This window comes from Solea solea, chromosome 14 (assembly GCF_958295425.1).
Source record: "Solea solea chromosome 14, fSolSol10.1, whole genome shotgun sequence".
In the NCBI taxonomy this organism is placed as follows: domain Eukaryota; kingdom Metazoa; phylum Chordata; class Actinopteri; order Pleuronectiformes; family Soleidae; genus Solea; species Solea solea.
Genome location: NC_081147.1, coordinates 17,569,708 through 17,597,010, shown reverse-complemented (window position 1 = coordinate 17,597,010; position 27,303 = coordinate 17,569,708). Strand labels below are relative to the sequence as shown.

Here is a 27,303-nt window from a genome sequence, read left to right as displayed (position 1 = left end):
TGTGGATACAAATGCCAGCACTTTGTATGCAAAACCACTGAAATCTCACCAAAAAAGAGAATGGAGGGCCTTTGAAACTATTTGGAGGATAAACAAAGACGAGCAGTGGCAGTTGGTGCTCAATCTGTGAAAACACAAGAGCAGCATCAATAAGCATGGTCGCTCGACTTAAGACGTGGATGCTGCGCGGACAGCAAAACTGCGGTTCATTCTGACATCAAAGAAGTTCCCGAGTCCGTTTTGTGAAAGAATGAGTTTAGTTTACTTAAAGCAGAGCAAGATAAATCAAAATCTGCCCATTGAGGGTCCACATTCAGCTCTAAACATGGATGTGATCATGCAGAAAAGACTGAACTTGCTTTATTTATAGGTTTCCATGCTGTACAAAATTATAATAAAAACATAAACATTTGGCCCCCAAAAATCATGTTGCAATTTCAGTTCCTAATAGATCTTATTGTGAGTAAGTTAGCGATGTGCACTTTTTATGATGTCTGCTAAACTATAAATCCAAAAATTCTGATCAGAGTCAAATAAAAATAAAAAAGTGTCAGGTCAGAAATGTGGGTGGTTTGGATCTACTGTACCTTGGGCCATGTAGCCATGGTTTGCTGTTTCTTCAGGTTTACTGTAAATGCAGTGGCCGTGATGTGTGTGTGTGTGTGTGTGTGGGTGTGTGTGTGTGATCAAGAAGGCAGTAAATCTCTTAAAATACAGAAGAGACAATGACCTTGATGTGGGGCATTGTGTAAATCTAATAAAACACTAGGTCATCTCGCATGTCCACAAATGAAAAGAATGACGTCAATGGTGCTGGCTGAGGCATGACACAAGTGCTGTTTCCAAAAGTTCACAAAAGTTTGTACAGCAATGTGAAATATCAATATGATATATTCTCTGTAATTCACAATTTTGTAAACCGTCGTTGAATGCTCAACAGGACTTCATCTAAGACAATCAAATTACTTTGGTGTTCTGCAGCTACAGACTCAATTTACAAGAGTGAAAGAACAATGTTCGAACATATTATTCAGCAAAAAAAAAGTTTTGATTTCATCCCTAAAACTCTAAACAGGCCTGAATGAACTCATCACTCTCAGAGTTGGCATGGATCCCTTTACTAAAGAGTAAGAGTCTAATCAGATCACCGACCAAGAAAAGACACTGATATAACATTTATATATATCACATGTTTGTTTCTGAATGGCTATAAAGAGGAGTATAAACCCAAAAATATACTGTATGTGATGGCACTGATAGGAAATGTTTGTGTATAAATGTAAAACTAAATTGGACTCTTTTTTTGTTGTTGTTTTTGGTCTTCTTTTTTTGTTACAGACACAAATAGAACTTTTCATAAAATGTAGCGTAACAAACCCATACAACAAAGGGTTGGCACTGAATTGCTACAGCTGAGCCAAGTCTATGAAAATTCTTGATCGGGTGAGAATGTGAAGAATGCGCAGAGCATTCCAGTGTGTGAACAAGCGCTCAGCAGGGAGACATCATGTCCACTAATGAGAGAGACAATGGTTTGTGGGCAAGGCTCTCTCTCTGTCTCCCCCGTAAGAATCTGGAGGGCAGATTTTAAAAAAAAAAGAAAGAAGAAGAAGAAGAAATAATAATAACAATAAAAGCATAAGTCTCGAAATATGTGTCCGTGTTCTGTTGCTTTGTTTGTCCACTCTTCTTTGTAGCTCTCGCCCGCTCATTTGTTTCCCGTGGAGCCATGAGACAAAACAGCTCAAGGCAATTTCACCACCACCACACAGGTGCCCGCCCTGCCGACTTTCAGAGGGACCTCCTGCAGGAAAACAAGGCAGGTTAACACTTATTTTCTCATCTGATAAAAAAAAGAAAATCTATATACTATACTTCATACAGATAAGATAAGATAAGAGGGTTGCAGAAGCAAAAGTCGAAAGGCACTACAAAAAAAAGCAAGCAAGCTTGAGCAAATTAATCTCTCCAAAGGACATGAAAGGAACCCTTGATGTTACATGAAACCATTGAAGTTTCACTTTAATTTGGATTTAATTTAAAAACGTGAAATGTTCTCGGAAACATGTGCATGTTAATATTTTATTTATATTTTACATTCAATGATATAAGCTGTTATCACCTCAGTCCACTCGTTGTTCTGTGCATCATAGGTCTCGACAGTGTTCAGGTACGTCTGACCGTCGTATCCACCGACAGCGTACAGCCTGTCACCCAACAGGCACACGCCCACCGCGTCTCGGGGGACACTGAGGGAGGACACAGTGGTCCACATGTCCGTCTTTGGGTCATACCTGTAATGAATATGCAATATTTAGATAAATGGATGTTCATCTGCTCAAATCACAGGCAACTCAAGTAAAACTCAACTGAACTCCGCAGCAGGTGGACACTGGCCCTACAGAGAGCTGCCCTTCTTAGTGAGGGCGCCAATTCATTTTCAGTGGAGTGGACACCAACAGAAGGATAAATATGATGCAGTAAATTGTGGCAAACTGAATAAAATTTCACAATCGTAAGCCACACAGGAGCTTTTTAATCAAAATGACTAAGCTCTAATGTTAACCACACATGTGTCCACTCTGGATGTAACACAGTGGCGCCAATTTCATTTATGTTGCCAACATCCATTTACATACTTGCAGCATCACACAAAACATAATGGGGTAACTCCAACCACAAAGAGTAAAAAGAAGAGTCAATAAATGCTTTTAAAAATATGCATCCAATGATAGATTTTCAGTGAAATAATAAAAAATAAATCAAAATTGATCAAAATTATGCATTAAGCTTAATAAATCAAGTATTTTCTGTTTCCTGGAGACAAATAAACTGAAGATACAAAAACCTCAAGAGAAACAGACTCATGTTCAGTCAGAACTCGGGGCAAAAGGGGCATGGATGATTAAAATAGACACAATATAGTGGGAAACTGATACAGCAAGTCAGCCGGTAGCACTTGCGGAAACATATTTAATTTAATTGAATCAGTTCCACTTGCGAAATCACCGTGTGGTAACATAAGTGTTTGAAGTTCGTTGCTGCAACAATCTCTCATCTAGAAAGGGGAACTGGACAATTATTTAAAAACAGGAAACAGGGCACACTGCAGATGAAGGCACTCTGCTGGCGTGTTCTTCCACTGACACGTCCACCAGATGGTGCCAGACACCATCAAATGGAGCCACGTGTGGAAACAATGATCTCCTCACTTCTGTATGTAATGTGGTGTTGTATACTGACAAGCCTGAAAATGCAGGAAAAGGGTGTTGATCTAAAGGAGTTAACCTCTTGTAGTGAGGAACACTCCCTGACATTGTAGCAGCCCTAAAGGCAGCCCTGAGGAAGGCTCCACCAGAAGTCTCCCTTTCTCACTCTTGCTCACATTCCTGGCCTGTCGCTGTGTGTAGTTCTGCTCTTTATTTAATTTATTGAGTTTGTTTTGTCAGTTGCCAATTATTAAATTGTTTGGATTTAGTTTTCTATTCTATTCATTCGTCTTCTACGAAAGGTAGGTTAGGACTCTACTCTAAATTTCCAACCTCCAGTCCCACTCGCTACTCTTTGCCCCTGTCAGAGTTTGTCCATAACTGATTACACAACGTTTTTTTGTGTTTGTCCTCTCCCCCCTGTGGAGATGCATTTACTCACTGCTCAACACAATCGGAGAGTCGAGAACAATTGTTGGAGGCCGGGGCGTCGTGTCCACCTACAGCATACAGGAAGTTGTTGTATGTTGCCACACCCACTCCTCCTCGCCTCTTGGCCATGGGAGCGCACATGCTCCACTTGTTGGTGTGTGGATCGAAGCACTCCATTGACCTCAGGCACGAACTGCCGTCTCGACCACCCACCGCAAACAACCTGAGAAAATTCAAACAAAATCGGGTCAAATCTTAAGCATCTGACACGTGCACGTTCAACACTGCACTCTGAAAAACAATGAAATCAGCTCTCAAGTGTTTATAAAAAAAAAAAAACAAGGTGACAGAACAGTGTCAATGTACACATTATAGGATTTTTCTCAAAGGCCCCGTTGTGTTCTCTCCCTGAAAGATCACATTGGTGTTAAGTGTGTTGCTCACAAGCCTGACAGCAAGAAGATGGAGGCCAGGGAAACAGTTTCCTTGTCTATTTGTGACCTAGATTAAATAACTCTGTGTAGAATGTGAATGTAGCCGAGCAGCAGTCTTTTTCTCCCTTTCAGCACGCAAACATTTTAATTGGCTGGTCTGTTTAATTTACTCGTAACAGTTTTGTAAAGCACTTAATTCATACAAATAAGCAAAGTGTTTTGCTTTTATAAACTCTCGATTAGTGGGTGAGTTATCATCACACAAATCAGAACAGTCTCTGAGCTGGTGAGTACTGTACTCTCGCACAGACCTCAAGAGGAATAACATTGGCAAACCATTACGAACATAATATACTACATTTAAGCAGTTGCTAATTCATGCTTGTACTAATTCCCTGCTCTATTATGTGTCACATTTATGCTGTTTCTCAAAGCAGGGCGTCTGTGAGGTTGTATGTTTTGCATTTCAAGTCGTTTCATTTTGTGCAAATTGAAGATCTGCTTTCATTTTCTCCAGTCAGATTGTGTTGAGTGCAAGGGAAGAAAACGTGTACTTCATTTAGCACATAAAAAAAGCAAGAACAGACAACAATCAAGCATGCAGGTCTTTGAAAATGTGATTAAGTAACAGAAATTGGCTAGAATATGCCAGACTGAGAACACTGTGTTGAATATACCACTGCGACAGGCAGATCTTTTTAATTTAAATAACAAGAACGTTTTTTTTGGCATATATGATCCTTTCAAAACCATGCATGCACCGAAACAAACATTCCTTTTAGTAAAGTGTCTCTACTTGTTTTTCTCTGCTCAGCGTCTGTTGGTGCCAGTGAACTCGACCTCAGGCAAGATGATATTTCAACATAGTAGAAAGAAAACAATACACTCTGCATGAAAGCTGTACATTTTTTTTTTTTTTTTTTTACTTTTTGCTCAACTTACTTTCCATTGAGCGCTGTGACTCCCATGGTGCTGCGCGGTGTGGACATACTCGCCACATAGTTCCACTGCCGGGCCTGTGGGTCCCACCGCTCCACTGTGTTGAGATAGCTCCAGCCATCATGGCCGCCTACGGCGTACATGGGGCCCTCCAGCACAGCAATACCTATACAAATGAATGAAGACATTACATGTCTCGCAAAAAATAAAAAAGGCTACTAGTGTGCGGTTTTGTGAAAGAAGAAGAAAATTGTCCAATTATTTACGTACTGGGGAATTTAGAAAATCTAAAGCCACAATACAACATATTTAACACATATCTCATCAACCTATTCTCATCTTGGCTGGTTGTAGCAACAAATGTAACGTAAACAAAATTCATGAATTAACCTTTTTGTTGTTTCCACAGTTCTTGTAGAGGGCTGAAGCAGAGCAACATGTTTTTTGGTGTTTTTTAGAGAGAACTGAGTGGAGTGAGTCACATGGCTGACCAAATCCAGTCAAAAAACAGGAAGACTATAAAACTGCATTGTTTTTCCTCATCCTCAAGCCACAGAGGAAATTGGTTTTCAACGGTAACAGAGGAAAGGATGTTTTAACACAATGTTTTTTTTTATATTACCACCCTGACTTCCCTTTCGTGAGAGTTCATGGAACCTAGAATTACATAAACACTGTCAGGCAGAAACAATTCTCATCATGAAGTATAAAGCGCCATATTGTGGTTTTGGAATATATAATAAATGAATATGTTTACTTTTTTTCTCTCTTCTTCAGCCATAACGCACAGCAGGAAATGGCCAAAAGGAAAGTTGGCAGACACTAAGCTTCGATATATTTATTAAAATATGCACAGCACAAGCAAAGCAGCAAGCGATATTTGCCGCAGGAAAGACCAAAGGCAACACAGGTAGTCCGTAAAGTGGAATCTCGCAGGCTCACCGATACCTCTAACCATGCTGGGTGAGTGAGCTGAATGCTTTGACAAGATCTTCCTGTTCTGTTACCCAGACTGTTTCAACTGTGAATCAAAATGCTTCTGATATGAGATTTATTGGGCAGGGAAGGGTGAAAGAGAGCAGGGCCAGCACAGTCTGCCAAGCTTTGATAGGGGAAAGGGAAAATATCAAAGGTCTATCTCAAAAGGAAATGTGTGATGTTTTGTTTTTTTTTAACAGCATGCCAGCCATGACCCCTCTGAGCATGCATCCTGAAATTTCCGAGGAAAAAAAAACACCATGACGCCTCACTGAACTGAAACCTCTAACACCGCAATAATTGAAAGAATGTTGTGTGTGTATGTTTGTATATAGGTATAACATTGGTGAGTATGTGCATATCTGTTCTCAAGATCCTCCCTTTACAAATTAAAAAAAAAAAGTTTATTAACGTCAACATCTTCAGAAAACAATTTATAATTTATAACAGTAATTTGTAAAAATAAAATAAAAAATAAGTTTAGGTGACATGTGGCTACATGTTGTGAAACTCTAGAGAAGGCACTCAGAGAACACTAACCTCCACCATGGCTGCCCACTTTCCCACATCACCACCAAAATCAAGTTAATTGTTCCTTGGGCAATAACCAAAATTTAATCAAAGTCTGTCCTTTATTTTTTGGAATTATGGATAAAGTGGTAGAAGATGGATTTTTATCACAGCCGAAAGACAAACAAACAGACAAACACTGCCAAAAAAAAGCAGTTTAGAAGTAGTCAGAAGTAATCAACATGTGGGTCATGTTAACACACTATTGTATAACTGAAACTATTTTATTACATATTTACAAAAAAGAAAACCTGCTGCATGTATTGCTTTCTTATTTTTCTTTTATATGAAATAAGTGTAAGCCTCACTCACCCAGTCCATGTCTGTGTGTTGACATGGGGGGCATGGTGGACCACACTTTACTGATTGGATTGTAGCACTCTACCATGTTGGACGTCTTGAGTCCATCTCTCCCTCCAACCACAAACAGCTTGTTGTCTATTACCGCCACACCAAACTGCAGCCTACGTCCATTCATGACTCCAACCTGGACCCAAGTGTTTGTCCGCAGGTCGTACTTTTCTATGGTGGTAGAGCCTAAAACCACAAAGACGTAAAACGTTACATTTCAGATCCACTTTGTTGAGTTGCACCACCGCGCGCTGCAAATGGACTCATACCCTTGGTGGCGTCCATCCCTCCTACAGCGTAAAGTGCACCCACGGTGGACTTTCTAGGTTTGGTTCTCGGACTCTGAAACATCGGTCGTCGCTCAGGCAGCAGATGGTACTTCATGGCCTCCATCAGCAGCTTTTGGCATTCCAGGTCATCTGAGAACATTTTGTTGTTTTCCAGATCTGCCAGGAGCTGCATTACAAGGCAGTCAGTAGGGTTTATTCTCATATGAACTGAACACAATGGAACAAAGAGCAAAGTGAAAAGCTTTTGAAGAAAATGAAGGACATATAAAGTGACACAAAGGTGTTGACAGCCATTATACAGCTCCTGTCTTTGAAGAATGAAATAATAAAGATAAAGATTATTCATTATTGAACAATAAGATCCGAGAATAATATATCTGCTATTTGTAATATGAAATAAGATTAATCTGTGACTCGATCATCATAACATAAAACGCACAGTTACACACACTGCAAACAAAAATACTATCACTATTTTATTGTATTACAGTTAATATCCACTTTCATAAAAGCAAGTGCAATAAATGTTCTCTTCTCAAAATTGACTTCTTTTTGCTCTCAGCTGTCTTCTTTCCACACAGCATCAACAAAAATTGTGTAGTAGCTTTCCTGGGAGCATATTTTGATTGGATTAATTAAATATTTCACAGCACATTTCAGTTTCCTGACAGGAAGTTTTATGTATATAATGATCTTGTTGCAGATACATGTCAGCTGCACTGCTTGGCTCATTAATTTGACCTAATACAGTACTTGCAATTCATTATATACATTTAAATCACAGCTCATTTTTCCAGGTGTTAGATCATATATTTCATATATTTTGCATTCACAAAAACCTTTTATTTTTAAATATCTGATTAAAAAATAAATATGACCAGATATTTAGAATTGATTTGTCAGTGAAAATAAAACAGCATTATACAAAAGACAACTTCATATTCTATTTCTATGTTTGATGTTTTGCTAATCACACAACTGTAAATCAGTCCTTAGAAATAAAGTATCCATAAAATACAAGTTGCAGTGTTTAAAACGGTAACAATTCAAACAGAACCACATATTTATATATATTCATAAATGTGTATATAGAGAGAGAACATATCAAGGAGAAATTTCAGGCAACGGCACTGCATTTTTCTGAGTCTTCTTGAGCCACAATCTCACCTGTGGAGGAAGAAGAGGCAGGCGGATAAAAGCGAGGAGCACACCCAGGTCCTGCTGTCGATGCTGAACATCATGCCGCACCCACAACATCAAAGCCTGGAAGATGGTTTCCTCGTCAGGGACGTTGATGTCATCGCTGGAGAGCAGCTTAACAATCTCGACTGTGGGAAGCAGCAGGAACTCCTGGTTCTGAATAACCTCCAGGAAGTGTTCCTGGAACATCAGAGGCACAAAGGAGGCAGATAAACATCAGTCATTAATGGAGGAGTACGTGTGTGTATGTGTGCGTGCTTGTGTGTGTGTCCCTGTGTTTATATCTTTGTCGAGAAAATATGAGAACACATCTTTGTGAGGACATTTTGCCTGGGCAACTTTTAAGGGGCTTTCAGGGTAAAGACCTGGTTTTAGAAGGAGGGTTAAAAATCGTGTTTGGGTTCGGCACTTAGTTGTGATGGTTAAGTTTGGGGTAAGGGGCTCGGGAGTGCATTATGTCAATGAGATAAAAACAAGTTTGTGTGTGTAGGTGGGTGCATACGTGTTTCTATAGCTAGTAGCTAATGACAGCCACACAGAAAAGAGAAGAAAAATGACTCCATGCAGACAGTACATGCCAATCTACAGGTCTCTATCTACAGTTTATAACATAATTAATAACCATATGTGTTTGCCATGAAATTGAAGGTAGAGATGAAACTGTCACTTCTTTCACTAAGCTCATAAAATCAAATGATCTACACGGCAGGCTACAAATCAATCTGGCATAAAACGCCTTCAAAAAGTCTCTTATGGAGATTATAAACCATTTTTGCCACTGATCTTACGTGGTACGAGCCTTCATAAGCTTTCTAATGAGAAACAGAGAACTACTGCACATCAATTTTGCCATTACACCGAGTGGTGCAGAGCTCTAAGTTCTGTGGAAGCCGTTTTCTATTGCCTTCTGAAAGATTGATCTTCCATTTACTGGCCTGAAGCCTGAGCAATATTACGGCACTGCATGGCCACCTCCTTAAGGACATTGTCTCTGGGCAGCTACATTAGAGATGATGCTATATGCAACAGCCTCCCTCCTCTGTGCCTTTATGGCCTGTCCAACAAAAAAAAGACATGGACGGCCATAATCACATTCCCCTTTCTTTCGTAGCGGGACAGCTGAACATTATTTTTTTAAGCTGCCAGATAAACTTTGACAAATCAGGCTCTCACTGTGGAGTAGAAGCTTGACAATTACACTAAACAAGCACACTATTGATCATCAACTTGCAACAAATAACAGTGACTGGGTGCGATCGTTTAGAACAACGGGTTTTAAGAGCGTAGCACAGATAGCCTTAAAGAACTAAGGGACATCTATTGATCTGTTGTGGCAATTCTGGGAGAAAAATTCGTTCCAACTTCTTGACATTGCTGCAGGCCAATTATTTGTAATTACTACCCCAAAGCAGCTGCTTGCAAAACTGAAAGGAGTTTGTTTCATATGCATTTAAAATGATGTTTTCAGATGCTCGCATACACATTGGTGGGCAAACTGCTTGGGAAACAAGATCAGCAGGAGAGGATACTAATTGATTTAACTACTGCCAAAGAGTAATTGCGTAATACCAGTGTTTTCTGAAAAGAACGAATGTTGATGTGTAATCAGAGAGAGGCTGCAGAATTGCCTTTCAAGAACGTTTTCGATTACTGTGTAATTTAAAAAGCTAGGACGGTGAAAACAGTTTACTGCGTCTTGCTATTTTCTAAAACTCAGATTTGTTTAGTAAATCAAAATAATGTAGTATTTTTCGAATGTTGTATATAGCCACAACATAATAACTGGTAACTGGTTTAAGGGTTATAGTGGCAGCATTTTTGGCTTTGTCAGGCCACAAAGACATAAAAAAAAAAAATGATTGAATCAGCAACCGATTTTAATGTTGCAGCTGGTCTGTGTAGATATATTGCTGAAAGCCACTGTCATCCCGTACAGTGAAACATAACATTCTCATCCACTGCAACATAAAATAGACAACTCTTTGCAACAGGAAAGGGTTGTCAGAAACGGATCTCGTCTGCCACTCAAAACCACGAAAATATGCTTATCAAAACACAACTTATTCCACTCAGAACCCAGAGGATGGACTTCCAGGAAGCCCACAACTCTCCCTGCTCATTACTGAAGTGATTGAACAGGAAGTTGGCCCTCTTGTGCCGTTTGATGATTAGATTAACCTCCTGGTCCTTGATGGGGTCTGTGTAAACAGACTGAGCAGATGTTCTTTAGGAGATAACTGTGGCCTGGTGCTGTCACTTTTTTTATGGTCAGCAAGACCTTATCTGACAAATATGTGCATGAATCTTAATCCAGTACAAATATCCCTCACAGAGATATGGAGAAATCACATTTTCTCTAGACGGGCAGAGCACTAATCAATGGTGCAGCAAAGGTGTTATCTTTTACTGACAGCCACATAACCAAATTAGACAAAGTGCAATTTTCTATTAATATTTGCACATCACCCGTTTCCCAGGTGGAATTACATGACATGAATAACCAAGATACAAACACATTTTTTTCATAAGGGTTATGAGAAGTTATTAAAAATGTCTTGTATCATAATAGACGATAGTCGATCTAAGCTCCCACCGTGGCAGCATTTGTGAATATTGTATTTATTGACTGAAATGAGAAAACAATGAGCCACACAGCAGATAAGAAAAGACCTGGTTCCAAATGCGTGTGGGTTTTCTCTGGGTTCTTGAGAGTGAATGGTTGGTCATCTCTATATGTTGGCCCTGTGATGGACTGGCGACCTGTCCAGGGTGTGCGCTGCATTTCACCCTGGAAAGTGATGTCCTTCTGCTATCATCTTACAGCCAAATTAGAAATTATTTTTCTTTTTGGAAAAATACATATAATAAAACATCATTTATAAAGTTAATTCACAAGGTAAATTGGTAAAAAAAAAAAAAAAATGAATGTCCAAAGTCATTTCCCTGCATTAACTAGTGTTCAGACTGCTTTTCATAAGAACATATAAAATACAGGTTATTAAACAAAATGTCTAAACACCCTATGGCTGTTGTTGCGACAGCTGCTCTTGTGCATTCATGCAGTGGAATGATTGCGAAATAAATAATTTAGTCTGCCCAGCCATTAACATGTGGTCTGCTTCTGTTCGCCCTCCTACCATGGTGTAGTTGTGAGCCACATTGAACAGGTCCACGCAGCCCTGGGCATCTGCAAAGGAACGTATTCCGAGGCAATTGGAGGGATGAAGCTGTTTCATCAGAAAGTTACAGCAAACCTCGATGACTTGTGAAAGCTGGAGGAGACAAGCTGCCGCCAATAAACTCTCAATAGTCTCCTCCTTCAGCTCAAGGACACCTGCAATGTCAGGACAAGCAAAGTAAATTTTTATGTCATGACTTAGGGAGAGGTGTTGAGGGGGACATTTTAATCAAGTAAATGGGAAATCTCCAATAAAATTAAATGAACAGTAAAAACATCTTTTAAAGAATAATTCCTTTTCAGAGGATTGAAAAATATTGCACAAGTGCATATTCTGATTTGAACACATAGCTAGTGGGAAAATATAATAGGGCAATCTGTCTGGTAAAAAAAAAAAAGTGCTGCCCACTTAGATACCCTATGATGAAATGCCTTATTGATCCATTTTTTTATCATTCAGGATTTCAGAAGTCTAATAACAACCTAGTGAATGGCTTTATGAGCACTTACCAGTGTAGGCAAAATGAACCAGAGATCTAAGAGCATCTGGATCCACTCCCTCCATCTTGATTTCCTCTTGCTTTGCCTCTCTTACATCGCTGGTGAACATAGCAGCAAAATAGTCTGACACAGCACTCAGAACCAATCTGCCATGAAGAAAACAGCATAGATTAATGCTCTGGTACAGTACAATATCTAGATATAAGGATTAGTGAAATTACATATATTTTGTACAGTGATATACAATGCATGACTTTGCTGTTTTGTGATTTAAATGTAACACTGATTTACAAAGGTTCTCCCTTGAATAAAATAAATTGCAGAAGCCCCTTTGCTGTCAGTTTCAAGTCTTCTTCAAGTTTCGCACACCTGGATTGGAGGCTGTTAATCCTGCTCTTCCTGGCAGAGCCTCTCAAGTTCTAATAGATGCTCTGTGGGTTTAAGTGTAGGCTTTGGCTGGGTCACTCAAGGGCAGTCACAGACTTGTCCAAAATGTGCTCTAGTGTTGAATTGGCTGAGTGTTTTGGGCCATTGAATGCTGAGAAAAGAATGTGACTCATACAGTGACAGACAGGATGTGATGTGGGTCAAAGCATATTTTCTTGCTTTTATCCATTTCATTTAATCCAATTAATTTCTGACTATATTCTCCTTCCTTTCTGCCAAAAAAAACCCAATGCTGCCACCACCATGCTTCACTCAGTGTCAAAGTGCCAAATGATGAGCAGTGTCTGCAGTTTATCAGAAATCATTTTCAGTTATTGTATCATCAGAGAACATTTGTTTTTTACTGATGTAATTCAACAACCTCCAAGCAGCCATAGAACCATAACACTCGTACTCAACGCAACTTCCATCTGGGCACTCTACTTTTGATTGGTTTGATGGAATGCTGCCAAGATGCTCATCCTTCCATCAGTTTCTCTCTTTTCAGGGGCAGTTTTTTTTTTTCTATTAGATGACCTTTAATCAGTTTGACAGAACAACTAGGATTTCTGGTACTTCTAATTCACAGTTACTGAGTCGAATAAAGTTGGTCTTTATCTACCTTACCACTATTTTACTGCAGATGTCTACAGAGTAGCTTCACATTCCTGTGTTGTTGTTTTTTTCCTGACATGCAGAATGAATTGTCTCTGATTATGTCCAATCCATTCAATCTTTTAACAAGAATAGTTAAAGCAAAAACAAAAAAAAACAGAGCCATGACAAACAGTCAGAAAGAAACACAAAGTCTTCACTCTGTTGTTAAGTGGATCAATTTTACACTTCTAAATTAAATCTCAACTACAAAAAATGGATTTTGTTTAATATTTCTGTACATCACCCATGCTGTAAATTTGCATTGACTGAAGCAGGCAGAGAGCTGTGCATATCAACTAACTAGGTCAGGGACTGATACTTTTATTTCTCTCTCTCCCTCTCTGTGGAGCATTCTGGTTTCTGTTTCATGAGACTGTCTAGATGAACTAACAATATATGCCGGTGTATAGACATGCCCTCGGTGAACACAATGCCTCTCAGCAATCATAGTATGTCATGTTATCTATTCCATTCAGCCAGTCAACCGAGGCCTGGATGCCCACATATTGACAACTCCTTGTGGTGGATCACAGTCTACATCCATGTATCCAATACTCTGTGGGGATGAGGAAGGGCTTAGGTGTAATTAGATCACGGCATTGTTCATTACTTAGATGCAAACCAGTGAGCATGGAGTTGGCAAAGAATTCCTGTCAACTGTCACCAGAAAATCGAAAGAATCGTTTCAAAACGTATTCGATTAGTCCTCAAGATTAATGGCATGGAGAAAATATGTTCCAGCATGTGAACTGCAGGTCCATCTCAAGGCCTGGATGTATGCAACAGCAGATGCAACAACAATAATTCAAATCAAAGGATGACAGATGCACAAACCCCAACCTGTGAGCGGGTATCTTGTGATCCCCTGCTATCAAGAGGACGTCACACAGCTGCTTGTGCTGGAGGTATGTCTCCATCTTACGGAAAGTCAGCTCTGCGTGATTTGTGGCTTGGAAGAACTCATCTGAGGAGGTGGTATTCATTCTGGAGAAGGTGCTTAGAGCCAACCTGTAAAACACAAATGAGGAGGAGGAAAGAAGAGAAAAAAAAACAATTTAATAGCAGCATCATACGTTTCTTTTATAATTAAAAAGTGCTGGAATTGCACCAGCACCGATTTGCCTCCCGCAATTTTGTTTAAATAAGAAAACAATAAGATTTATTATATTAGTTGTATTTTCTAACCAGTCACATGGTGTTATAGTGGCTAGTATTGTTGCCTCACAGGAAGAAGGACTACACTAAAGTCATCTGTTTACATCTCTGCCACTTTACATCTGTTACTTGAACACAGCAACTTGCACAAATTAGGGTTCCTGATCTGCGTGTTCTCTTATATATAATGCATATATTTACATATATTTGTATGTATATATTTGTTTGTTAATATTTATTATTTTTCTTTATGTATATCTATACACTATTTTTTTATACTATTTCTTGTTTACTTTTTGCTGGTATTTTTGAGTGGACAGCAAAGTAAGAATTTCATTGTACAGGGAAACGTGTTTCTTTGCTGTGCATATGACAATAAACACTTTGAATATTGAATCTTGAATCAATCAGGGATTCAGTGATCCAGGAGATGATGGGCGCATAATAACCCATCACACGCAGCTTCTCACCCAGTAGCAGAGGCTGAGTGGTGTAGAATGCACTGGAGAAATCAAAGAAAGTCATTCTCACAGTGCAGCCAGCACCATCCAGGTTTGAATGGGCTCGCTGCAGCAGGTCGGTGACAGCGTCCAGGAACGGCTGGTATGCAGACTGTAGTGAGTTCAGAGAAGATCTCACCTGAGCCCTCAAGACCAACCTCCCCAGCGCCTTCATCACATGAGATGTGAGGGCAACTTAGATTGAGGGCAACAAGGCAGGATGTCTTCCACAGAACTGACACACTCTCCAGGCTCAGACTCAAATTGAAGTGATGCTGGAGCATGCTGGAACTACACACAGCTGAGCAGCACATGTCCTCAAAATCCTGGGGCTGATCCCGCCAGGTCTCGAAGCTTTGTGCAGAGGGAGTCTCTCAAGCCGCCTCAATCTACATCTTTCTTGACAGTCTAAGCTAAAATTAAAACCGTTACGACTAAACTCCGTACATAAGTGGATAACTAATCTCTTCAATCCAGTGGGACAAGCAAGCACCACAATGTATGCAAAAGCTTTTCAGACAGAAATTCCCTGTGTGTGTGCACCAGCCTTTGTTCATGTTTGTGTGTCTGCATATCTGTGTGTGCATGTGTGTTTTACAAAGACAGAGATTTAACCGGCCTGTTCCTCACAGCATTGTTGTGAGGCTGGGTCCCCAAAGGCTGCTAGATTACATGCTGTTTCATAGACTTTCAAGTAATCCCTCAGACTTGTCGCAAATAATGCAGCCTAGTCACTTTGGTGTCCTTCACAGACCAAGTCCACTCATTGACATTTAGAGCTGTTTGTTACGCCACATAAAAAGACCCAAGCCTTCTCTGCGAGGGAATTTACTGTCATCTCAGGGTGTGTCTGCTGCAAAGTCTGATAGTGCCCAGCAAAAGTGTCACTGCTATTTAAAGAGATTCTTCAGAAGTTCTGAAGTGAGAGATGGATTATTTAGTAAAAAAAATTAAATTACAGATATGCCAATGCAAATAAAGAAATCCTTGTGTTTGGGAGTTGGCAATACAGGAAGAATGGGGGGGGGGGGGGGGGGATAGCTGAGTGTGCGATATCTTTTCTACGATTACCAAAAGCAACAACATTTTCCCTCTGGGAATTGTTTATTTTGCCCTAGGGTCACTGAAGTATCGTATAGGCCAATCTTTGTCGGGAGCCTTTATGCTAAATGCAAGAGTAATTTATTGCTTTGTCAGGATAATTCCCCATTGACTCTGGAGTCTTGGAGAGGAACACCGAACAAGACTGAGTAAGCAATGGGCCATAAAACCGAGATGCATTGCCTTTGTATTGGCTCCAAGGCACGGGGTAAGGATTTTTCATGTCTACCAATCTCTCCGACACTAATTGCTTTGGTATCACATTCTAGGGAGCAGTAAATTTCTCTGAGGTGTATGGTTCACATTCAGTAGCAGGTTGGATTATCAGAGGTATAGCCCAATTTTATTGAAGCATTAAAGCCCAAGAGTACCTTACTCCAGAGAAACTGCTGTCGGGACATCCCTGTACATTGCATACTTCTAAACAATTCACAAGGAGTCAGTGAATTGAGCATATAACAGGGTCCATGGATTCTAGTTGATGTCTACAAACAATTTAAAAAAAAAAATGTAAATTAGGTAACTTAACCAAACAAAACAAAATAAAATAAACCAAAAAAATAAAAGACTCAGTCAGCTAGCACATATGATCTGAAGGCTCTTTGCACCTTCCCAAAACCAGAACACTGCAATGAGACAAATTGGATCTGAGGAAAAATACACGGCATATTTAACAAAGTCTGCTTTGCAGGTGAAGCAGAGAATATACTTTTTTTTTTGTTTCCTTTGTTGTTAAACATTAATTAGGGTGTGTACAGATATAGTTTTCACTAAATACTTACACTGAAACCTGTAAATAATAACTGCATCAATTTTCTGGATGTGTTCCAATGGTGGGCTTCTGGAAAACTACTGAAAACACCATACATGAAATAGAGCAGAGAATTGCTGTTGTTGAAGTTTGAAACCAAGTTGAAATTCTGGAGGAGCACAAAACACCGCCACTTGTCAAAGCTAATTAAGCACTGCTAGCTATCCCTACTAATGAGATCACTAAGACCATCAAGCTGATATTACATTACATTACATGTCATTTAGCAGACGCCTTTATCCAAAGTGACTTACAATGGAATTAAGTACAATCAGCCAGGGGTGGAGTTGAACTTGCGACCATTGTGACCATGATGTCTTTCACACACAGGGTACCAGTCTTAACCACTTAGCCACTCCACCCCCACGTAATATCTATATGATATATACGGCAGCATCAATAGTCCTTAAGAGGCTTGGCTACAAGATGAACACCATACATTACATTACATGTCATTTAGCAGACGCTTTTATCCAAAGCGACTTACAATAAGTGCATTTAAACATTTTGGTACAAATAAGAGCTAGAAGTAAGTAAGAGCTTCAAGTAAGCCAAACTATGAAGTGCTAGTCATAAGTGCGATGTATGTGCCATACCCTCCATGAAAAAGATGGCTATAGCCTAAAGTCAAGGCAACAAGAAGGAAACGCCTCCATGAACGCCTCCATGAACGCCTCGCAGCACAAATGAACCAGCAGCTGCTGTCTGAACCCACACAGAATGGTTGACACAAAGCTGGATAGTCTCAGCACAACATGGAAGCTCCTATCAGGCATCATGGTGGCTAAGATGAGTAGCCACATGGTTCGATACATGAGCAGTAAAGATGGAATACGCCTACAAAGGTGGTTGAGAATGACAGGGCTCAGATCCCAAGGGACCTCACTCAGATGTTCTGGCTAATCAAATAGTGGTCATCGATAAACAGCAGAAGAGGGCAGTGGCAATCCCGAGCGACAGCAACTTCAAGGAGAAAGAGCATGAGAAGCTTGAGAAATACCAAGGGCTGAAAGATGATCTGTATAGAAGATGTGGCAAGTAAAGGCAACTGTGGTCCTAGTGATGATAGGAGCATAGGGGATGTGAAGAGCTTTATATACAGTATGATAATATGCAGTTCGGTGGCGCCAACACATTAAGAAATATGACAGCATGGGAGAGGAATTAGTGTTGTGGAACTTACAGCCCAATGCTAGTGGAATAAACAGTCTGTGAAGGGTGGGAAGGCTCCGCCATGATGAAAAATGCCCCGTGAGCACAGTGTGTCTGAAAATTAGCCTGGATGGAGGAGAGAAAGACCTCTATAAGGACCTCTATAAGACGATCGTGGTGTCTCTGAATTTATATGAGTAATACATTTCATAAACACATTTGTCAAAAATACCAAAAAGTTATTTGACAAGTTTAATATGCATCCCTCTGTTCCGTCTGGTGTAATCAAGTTCTCATTGTGCTGACACTGCCCATTTAGATGAATGGTTATGCGATTTCAGATGTGCTTTCATCAGGCCAGATTAGCCACAAGCTGTAAAAGTTATGAGTCCGATGTGTTAAGAAGCGCATTCTCATTCCAGCTAGTGTCAACTCCATCCCTCAACAAAAATGAAAGTTATGCCTGTCTTGGTCGAATGGGAAATGTCTTTCTCAAAATGGAATTATAACAGCCATTTGCCCCTAAGGTCTGCTGAGTAACTCGGGTTGGGAATACAACAACTCGAACAAAGCCTCATGCAGCAAGTGCCAAGTCAGTATATTCTATGAGATCTTTATGTGTCTGTTCTTTGACAGGTGGTTTACTGCCATTCGCCTTTGTGTGCGGAGAAATTCATTCACTGACAGTAATAACTCGATCCCAGCAGTGAGACTGAAATGATAACCTTGCTCAGAAATAGATTTTCCTCTCTGCACTCGTCCTATCTTGCTCAGGATTACAGCAGATATTCTTCTCCATGATGCCATTGTTATGCCGGACATACCTGCTTAATATTGATTGTGCTGAATGAAATGTAGCTCTCCGTACAGGAACTGTGTCCTGTAGGCCCTTTGTGAGCATGTAGTGAAGTGGAGAGATGTGGGAAGATTGTCACAGCTAATAACAAAAATGAAAGGTTGCCTTTTTATATAGCTTTTACCAAGATAGCACATGTTGTAAAGACGTGTGGTGGAGAAGCTCATGTCAGCACAATGTCTTCAAAGAAATAATGAAGGTCTCAGGTGGGTTACAAACGCCGCTTTTGAATATTACAGTAAGACAATACACCAAGAGATAAATCCTACACAGCAAAAATGAATAAAGAAAGTCACTAACGATCTGTTTTTTACAGTAATGAGTAAATTCTGCGAAATTATTTTTTACACTGAAATATTTTTTTAAAGTCACTGAGGAACACTGTGCTAGGATATAAAAAAGCTATTAAAACAGAGGCGTAGTCCCTTTAAACTGTGATATAAAACCTGCGCTGAAAAGATGAAAATGGTGTAGTATTTTTTAATTCCACATTTTCATATTTGGCCCTTCAGCATAGATTGATTTAAAATGCCAAGCTGTACTGTGCCAGGTTTGGTAGGGGGATGTGTGCTTGTGTGTTGAGGGCATCCTGTGAGTGAAAAATGTGCAGATCTTAGCAGAGAGCTCCCCACTGCTTTGCTGATGGCAAAAAGAAACATCAGAGGGCAAGAAAAAAAATCTTATGTGTACATTCTGTATATGACTCAAAAGTCATAATATTTTAATCTTATCAATTTTTGCCTATATATATATATCTACATACATACATATATATATATATATATATACAATATATTATATTTACACAAAATTGCTACATTTAAATAAAAATGAATTTGTACAACTATTATGGTGGCTCACTCTGTGTTTTATATGCAGCAATGATGATTGATCATTTAAAAAGTACCAATTAATAGGTCTACCTCTAGAAACTACCAACCTACATTCGAAAGAAAAATGAGGGAACAAATCCAGCATGTAGTTCTGCTGTATGTTTACTCATTGCTGATCAAAACCTCGACAAAACACATAACATACACAACAGAATGATTATCCTCTATTCAAGACAGCCTTCTTCTGTGCAGAATGCTGATTAGGCAAAGTTTAAGAGCATTCAGAATCAATTATATGTAATCACAAACTCTCCTTACTCCTGAGGAAGTCTTTTGGAGATTACAGAAGTACCATATTTTACTTTTTACTGCATCTTAGGGACACCTCCATTGGATGTGTCACATGCAGACCACTTCCCCCTAAGCCTGGTGTTATGAGGCGTCCAACATCTGAATTACTGCTGCTAGCTCAGGGAGAGTGGGTGGTATTTCCTTTCCAAGGTGGTACAGAGAGAATTGAGATATCATTCAAACTAACAGCCCGCTGTTTCAAGCCTCTATTAGTCCACACATGGAGGGGTCAGGGTTTCCATTTCTTTCGGGTTAACTTCTGTCATATAATTTCTGCCAACAATAGGAGAGGTCATTTGGAAGAGAACTGTAAGGACAGTGCAAATACACAGTTTACAGCATTGGGATTAAAGGTGGGAAACAAGAGGGTATTGTATCCCACTTGATTTAAAAGTGCTATAGATATCAACTAGCCGGTTAGATGTGATTGATATTATTATACAATACAAGCATAGACCGAGACATAATGTTAGTGAGCTTATTCAGTCGTAGCACACATGCAGGATTGTGTCATGTGATACAAAAGATCATTAACAAGTTCTGTTGTATTCTATTTAAGCATATCCATATAATACACAGAATCTTCAGCTTGTGCAGATTTTTCTCTGCATTATTTTCTACTAAATTATATACTGAACACCCACATGACGGCATGAGCTATTGCCAATTAAATCAGAATGACAGCAATCGTAAATATTAATATTAACAGAAGTGAGAAACCGAACCATTGGAGGAAAAGAAACAATGGGATGAATTTCCTTGTATATATCACATGAATAAATGGAAAACGCACCAAAAAAAAAGAAATGACAGATATTTTCCAGCAACAGTGGAGTGGCTGAAACTTTTGTATTTTTTTTTTTACTGCCAGCAGAATTCATTTCTCGAGCCAGCCTGAGGGATTGTGACAAATTATGTGTCAAGGATTTATGATGTGAGACATAATAGGGCCACCCAGCTGGTGGAGTAAATGAATGAGCATATCTCAGTGACATCCACACATCTGTTTAGCCACAGATGAATATATAAGCCATAATGTGTCGCACACTCACTGACCCAATTCACTGTATGACTTTACATCTACAGATGCAGCGTGTCCAAACAGCGGCATCATTGTCGTTCACAGTTATCCAGACACTGCATTTCCATTTAACACGACCTCAAATTAAAGGAGGTATCAGGCAACAAGCAGCAATCGATTTCCCCTCTAGGTACTAACAGCTAATTATTGTTGCATCTTTTATTAGTGATTGCTCAAAAGCACAATTTCCTTTATTTATTTGATAAATTTATTCAGATGATAGACAAAACTGATGAAAATCTGTCAATGGGTGAATGTGGATGGAAGGTTTATTTTCAGTAAGCGATAGGATTTTAACATCATATTCCACTCTGATAGTCAAATTCAAATATAAGAATCTACTACAATCCAGAACTTCTGAGTCAAGGATATATTTTATGATCCAACAGAGCAGAGCCTTATTAATAATTTAGAATCACTGTCAAAATATGTGCTGTATTTTACATGGCCAGCATGAACTCAAGGTCCACAAAATCTTTTTTACTGTGGGGAAAATCTTTTATGCATGCACTCTTCACATAACAGGGACCCCGGAACATGGAGCTGATTCCAAAAGTGGTGTCTTAACTCACAATAATTCATGTTGTGTTAACTGTCCACTGCCCATGCCATTTATTAAGCCCGCGTTGACACATAATTTGCCTGTGTAGTTGTTTATAATTATCCGTATAATCACTGTGAACCCTGTCTAAAACAAAAGGACTGTCTCACTTTCATTGTTCACTTCATCACCAGATGCATGCAAGAAAAAAAAAATAGCATCAGTTTACAAACAGAAAAAAAGGACCAGCCAACTTATAATGTCACCGACAAGATGAAAGGAGAGTTGGTCTTTTCATCCTTTGTGTGGGGTGATTTTATTGTTCTTCAAGGCACCACACACATCTCTAACCTGGAAAGGTGTGGGGAAAAGACAGTTCAAAACACTGACTATTGACCTGACAGTCTGGCATCAGGAGTCATAAAGAAGATGTTTCACAATCTACTCAATATCCTGTCAGGTAGGATGATGTTTGGTTGTTAATGACAGTCTGGATAATTCATGTTATTGCACACTACTTCCTATTTTTGTAGGTCGAGTATGTGAGGTCATTGCTCTTTCCCGGTATCCACCTTTATCTGAAAGAATGCATCTGCATGTTGTGTCAAAAATGAATTCTCAAAAGAGCCAGACAAATGCATACTGGGCATGTAATCTGGACCACAATACAAACAAGGCAGCAGGAAAAGCCTTGGCTTTCAGTCCACTGAATAATTAAAACGATGCTTTATTGGTTTACCTTACATGGTGTGGCCAATGACAGTGAGCTTTCCCTAGATGAGCAATGATTGCAGCTGCTCATGGTGCGTATATTGAATGGACTTTAAATGTTGTGGACATAGTCTTTTTAGTCTCCATCTACAGTACTAACTCAGCAACCTTTATTCAAAGCAAGGTTGTGCTAATATCTCACAATTATGGCAAAAACATTATTTTACTTTTCAATCCTGGCATTCTGCCTCATCTGACTTTCTCTGGGAAAGGCCGATAACAATCACTCCATTAATTGAGAATTTTAAATATGTGTCCTATAAGTACTGTATCTAATACCTAATAACATACCTCTCTCTGGCCTCCATCTCTGCAGGTTCCTCTCTACTGCTCTTCACATCTTCCTGCCCACTGTTAATGTCCTCTTTCCTTGTGGTGCTGGGTGACGAACTGCTCTTTGAAGTCTCCTCACTGACATGAAGACCCTGAATGGTGTTCTGTTGATGGTGCCATGACTGATGCCCCACTCTAACATAGACAGGTGTGGGCCCTGACGTTGGTGCCAAGATGCTGTGGACCGGGCTGTTTGTCTTCCATAGTCCTGCAACACCTCTTTCCCGAGAGTGACTCTTCAGTCGACCCTGGGAGGGCGTCCCTCTGTGGTCCAGGCCATCCTGTTGGATGTAGCCTCCCACTCCACCAACACCACCACCTCCATTGCCAGCCGAACCTTGGGATGAATGGCTAAACCAGCGCCAGCGGAGCCTGAGGATCTGCTTTACGTCAAATTCCTTCTTCCCCGTCACAGACATCCTCCTCTGGGTTTGGAGATGAAGGTAATGATATGCTGAGTCCCCAAAAACATGGAGAGCACAGAGGAGAAGAGCCTTGATTTCAGTCCTCACTGACTAGAATGTGCCTCCTCTCTTCCGTTATTGTCTCACTACTATCATAACTGCCCCCTCCTCCTTCTATTTCTCCTCCGTTGTTCTTTTATTGGAGATGGAAAACAGTCGTCTGCAGCTATTGTCTCTGTGCCTGAGACTATACCCTCCCTCTAACTCTCCCACTCCGTCTTTCTCTCTCTCTCTCTCTCTCTCTCCCCTCCTGTGCTGCTGCTTCTGTTTGCTGCTGCTGCCGCTGTGCTGCTGCTGCCGCTGTGCTGCTGGAGCTGAGTTAATGCACATGCATGATCCACACACCCTCCTCTTTGCCTCCTCTCTCTCTCTCTCTTTCTCTCTCTCGCTCGCTCTGTCTCTCTCTGCTTGTCTCCCCTGTGCTCACGTAGTATACACACACAGTGAGGTATAGATATATATACCTTGGAAATAAAATGAGATAATCTCTTCAGCCCTACCTAGTCACCTCTGCTGTTGTTCTCTGTGTTCCAGTTTGACTACGTCTATATATCTGTGTGATATCAGTACTGCCTGCTCTTGCAGGGGGAGGTGGGGTTTCATGGGGCCAGGATGATGAGGTCACACCTTAACAAAATAAATGACTGCTTGCAGAAGGAGGGACAGAGGAAGACTGCTAATTATATATTGTATAATCAGGACCATTAGTAGGAGATAGCAATGCATTAATGTAGGCTACGGAGGTGCACACTGATACCCATACACACTCACAACAGCAGGGATACATAAACGACTCATAAATAACCAACTCACATCAAGTCACACTGTTTTCACAAGGGAGGTGAAATTTACCTCATACTAACACACACATGTGCCTACTGCTATTCTTGCATCAAATGGAAGCCCGAGGGGGGGGTTCAAGCTGAATATATTCACCTTCAGTCACTGCCTTGAGAGCCTCCTGTGATAAGAAGTGAAAAACTACATACTGATGAACCTTCAAGGTCAGTAAGCTGCCTCCTCAACAGTCAATGTTTCAGAGAACAGTCTCCCACATTTCTAAGACAAATGCCGCTGCGTAAGCGCAATGCTCAGTACTTGATAGTTAGGTCAGGGGTACAGCTGGTTGTCTTTAAATTGGAAGGTCATGGATTCAATCCCTGCCTCTGTTAGTTTCCATGCTGATTCCTGGGCAAGACACTTAACCTCAAGTTGCTCCTGAAGGCTGTGCCAGCAGCGTATGTCGTGCACTCGAAAGTCACTTTGGATGTATCGTCTGCCAAAATTACTACATATAATGTAAATGACACACCACAGCGAGCTACACTCCTCAGTTGAATTTAGTAATGATTTGTTTACCATCATACATAACCATTTCAGGGTTACTTTGCAACTACATCAACTAGTATCTACCAGAAAGGACAAATCCTTGTATTTATTTGATTTATAAAGATGTTTAGATATTTCCCACTCACAGGCTGCACCTTGCATGTTTACAGATTTACAGATGAACACTTTGCTTGTCATTTCCAGCCATGCCCACTGAAGCGTCTGTAAATGCTTCACTGTTCACGTGTACTCCCCACTAAAAATAAGATGATCTTATCAAATCTCTCTTTTACTTAACTCACTGTTTCCACACATACCAAAAAAAAGAAAAAACATAACAGTTATCTTATCCAAAGATAATGATCACCACATAGAATTTCCCCACAATTAATGTCAGGTGAAGAAACATGGGGCAGCCCATAGCCAAGTGGAGCGAGAACTTTACTTGTGACCGAAGGGTTGCCAGTTTGAATACCCGCCAGTTCAAAGGCTCGGGTACCCGTGAGCAACCGAATCCCCATTGCTCATTGTTAATTGGACACTCTAAATTGACCCCAGCTACCGGGGACATCCACTGTACTCCTAGTGCCAGTCCCCAGCCCAGATAAATGGAATGGTCGTGTCAAGAAGGTCATCCAGTCTAAAAATATCTGCTCAATCAAATATGCAGATCATCTGCTGTGGCAACTGCTAGAGAGGGACAAGCCACAAGACAAAAAAGAGGTAACATGTTCAGGTTGTTGCATTATCCATATCAGTGGCAGAAATTATGGAGGGCTGAAACTCAACATGAAGTGTGTGGCTCCCCCTTTGTTTATAGCCAAGTGTTTATGCTATAGATAGATAGATAGATAGATAGATAGATAGATAGATAGACAGACAGACAGACAGACAGACAGACAGATAGATAGATACTTTATTCATCTCAGAGAAATTCACACAGAAATTATTTTATAATGATGAAAGAATGGACGATCTTGATATGAACATATTATTTATTATTATTATTATTATTATTACGTTGTTATCTGATATTTGTAAAATCTTAATTGTTTAATACAGCAGCCATAGCTGAAAGGTCTAGGGTTTCATTCATCTATAAAAGAAGCATCTTGGATATTCCCTAGACTTTCACCTTTTGATACTGTTTCCCAGCAGAGATGGCAATCATCTGAGACATCAGACTTAACTTTTGTTATGAGTATATGGTGTTCTGATACTACAACAGTACCCATTATGTGGGGGGGATTGTGTACAGGAATAAAAATATTAATTATATTTTTTTACTAAACTGAACAAAACGTGTAGAAATATTTTATTGTCTTTATTTAAGTGGTCAATTTTCATTTTTTGTAGTTTTTATTAGAATTTCTTTATCTAGGTTTTTATTCTTCCTGCCCACAAAATAAAAACTGAATTTATTGAGACTTTAAAAATGTTCGTTCTTGGACATAAATTCTATTAATATCCCTATTCAAATTGTAGTCCAGGTTCCACTTCCAAAATATTATAGCAGCCATTCCAAACTAAATTATCTTCAAATCAACATATGATTGGTGATGCAAAACACATTCCGTAACCAAACTTTGAAAAACAGTAATTTTTTAAAAAATGTCTTATTCCACCAAACATTTTTACAAATTACAATTATAATTTGTATGCAAATTCTTATTTTGTGGACACTTTCTAGAAATATATTAATTTGTTCAATCATTTTCAACCGCTTTATCCCTTTGAGGATCACAGGGTGAGCTGGAGCCAATTGCAGCTATAACATAACCCTTGCCTACCTATCAATAAAGGTGTATCATCATAGTAATGGTCTATTAATGATTTAATGTACAGAAACATATCACAGTGGGTGACCTTTCCTATTCTACCAAAAGTCAAGGGCACCATCTGGCTGCACTCTACATGACACATGAGATGACAGACTCATATAGTACAGTAAACTACACTATCATCCAACATCTGCCTGTACAGTGAACATATACCTATGTGGCTAGATGGCTTTTTATGCTAAAGGCAGTTCGATTAGCTCCACTTACAATCAAGCCTAGTTGCATTTATCTGTTGTACTGAATTACTTCTATCGTATCAGATCCAATGGCAAATTCCTAAGTTAAAGTAGAGTCACTCATGTCAAAATCAGTGCTGTGTTGGACAGTTATGTTTCAGATATACTTGACTATTGTCTGTGTATCATGAGACTAGAGCGTATAATACAGCAAATGCTGCAATGAAATGAAAAACACAATCTCTCTTTCACACACACACACATGCACAACCAGACATACTGTATAATAATTAAATATTTCTATGAAGAATCATTCTTTCCTGAATTAACCCTTTGTATTTACATATGTGGGCAGTTTGATTAAAAACAAGCTTGGTTCCAAATGAGTAGCAAGTGACTTTGCCACAATTCACAGGGACAAAGGAAATAACTTTCTGACAACACCCATAATAATGTAAACATGACAATCATTAATATTTCTTCTTACCTGAGAAATGGACTGTTAATCTTCAGCATTCAAACTCTGGAATTAGCATCTGGAATGGGTGGCCATCATCCGTGATATGCACGTAATCCAACATTTTACACATCACAACTCTACAGGACTGCTGCTGTTTTTTTCTTTCTGCCCTGCCCCACTTTCCAACCGAAAAGCCTTTGCCTCCAGAAAGGAAAGAGTTATTTTCCTCTTTTACAGGAAACCCCTGACAAAGTTCCTTCCTCTGCACTATGACAACAAACGCATTTGTGCAACCAGGAGTGGGATCACACCCAGTGTTTGATTTAGAACATTGCATTTGTGAAGTCTTAAACCTTAATAAATTACTGAACACCTGTTTAGTA

At 39.7% G+C, this 27,303-nt stretch overlaps 1 protein-coding gene across 2 annotated transcripts; it reads right to left on the bottom strand.

Annotated features, from left to right (window-relative positions):
* Window positions 1-340: 340 nt before the first annotated feature.
* Window positions 341-27,183, bottom strand: klhl4 (kelch-like family member 4). 2 transcript variants are annotated; one of them, XM_058650430.1, is made up of 11 exons: window positions 26,948-27,183; window positions 14,006-14,173; window positions 12,092-12,228; window positions 11,541-11,737; window positions 8,371-8,583; window positions 7,183-7,369; window positions 6,875-7,099; window positions 5,018-5,180; window positions 3,652-3,864; window positions 2,123-2,294; window positions 341-1,804 (listed from the first exon to the last, which is right to left on the bottom strand). In XM_058650430.1, the coding sequence occupies exons 1-11, from the start codon at window positions 26,974-26,976 to the stop codon at window positions 1,745-1,747; spliced, it is 1,764 nt and encodes a 587-aa protein (XP_058506413.1). In that variant the 5' UTR covers window positions 26,977-27,183; the 3' UTR covers window positions 341-1,744. The 2 variants fall into 2 exon arrangements, with proteins under 2 accessions (XP_058506413.1, XP_058506414.1); XM_058650431.1 differs by lacking the exon at window positions 26,948-27,183 and adding an exon at window positions 22,609-23,072.
* Between the last annotated feature and the right edge of the window lie 120 nt (window positions 27,184-27,303).

Bases quoted from the DNA above. Each gene is read 5' to 3' on its own strand.
- klhl4 (XM_058650431.1), bottom strand. From the start codon at position 23,069: ATGTCTGTGACGGGGAAGAAGGAATTTGACGTAAAGCAGATCCTCAGG. The intron at 14,174-22,608 runs GTATGTTATTAG...TGTGTTTTACAG, and splicing joins GAGATGGAGGCCAGAGAGAG to GTTGGCTCTAAGCACCTTCT. The intron at 2,295-3,651 runs GTGAGTAAATGC...TATTCATTACAG, and splicing joins CTCTCCGATTGTGTTGAGCA to GTATGACCCAAAGACGGACA.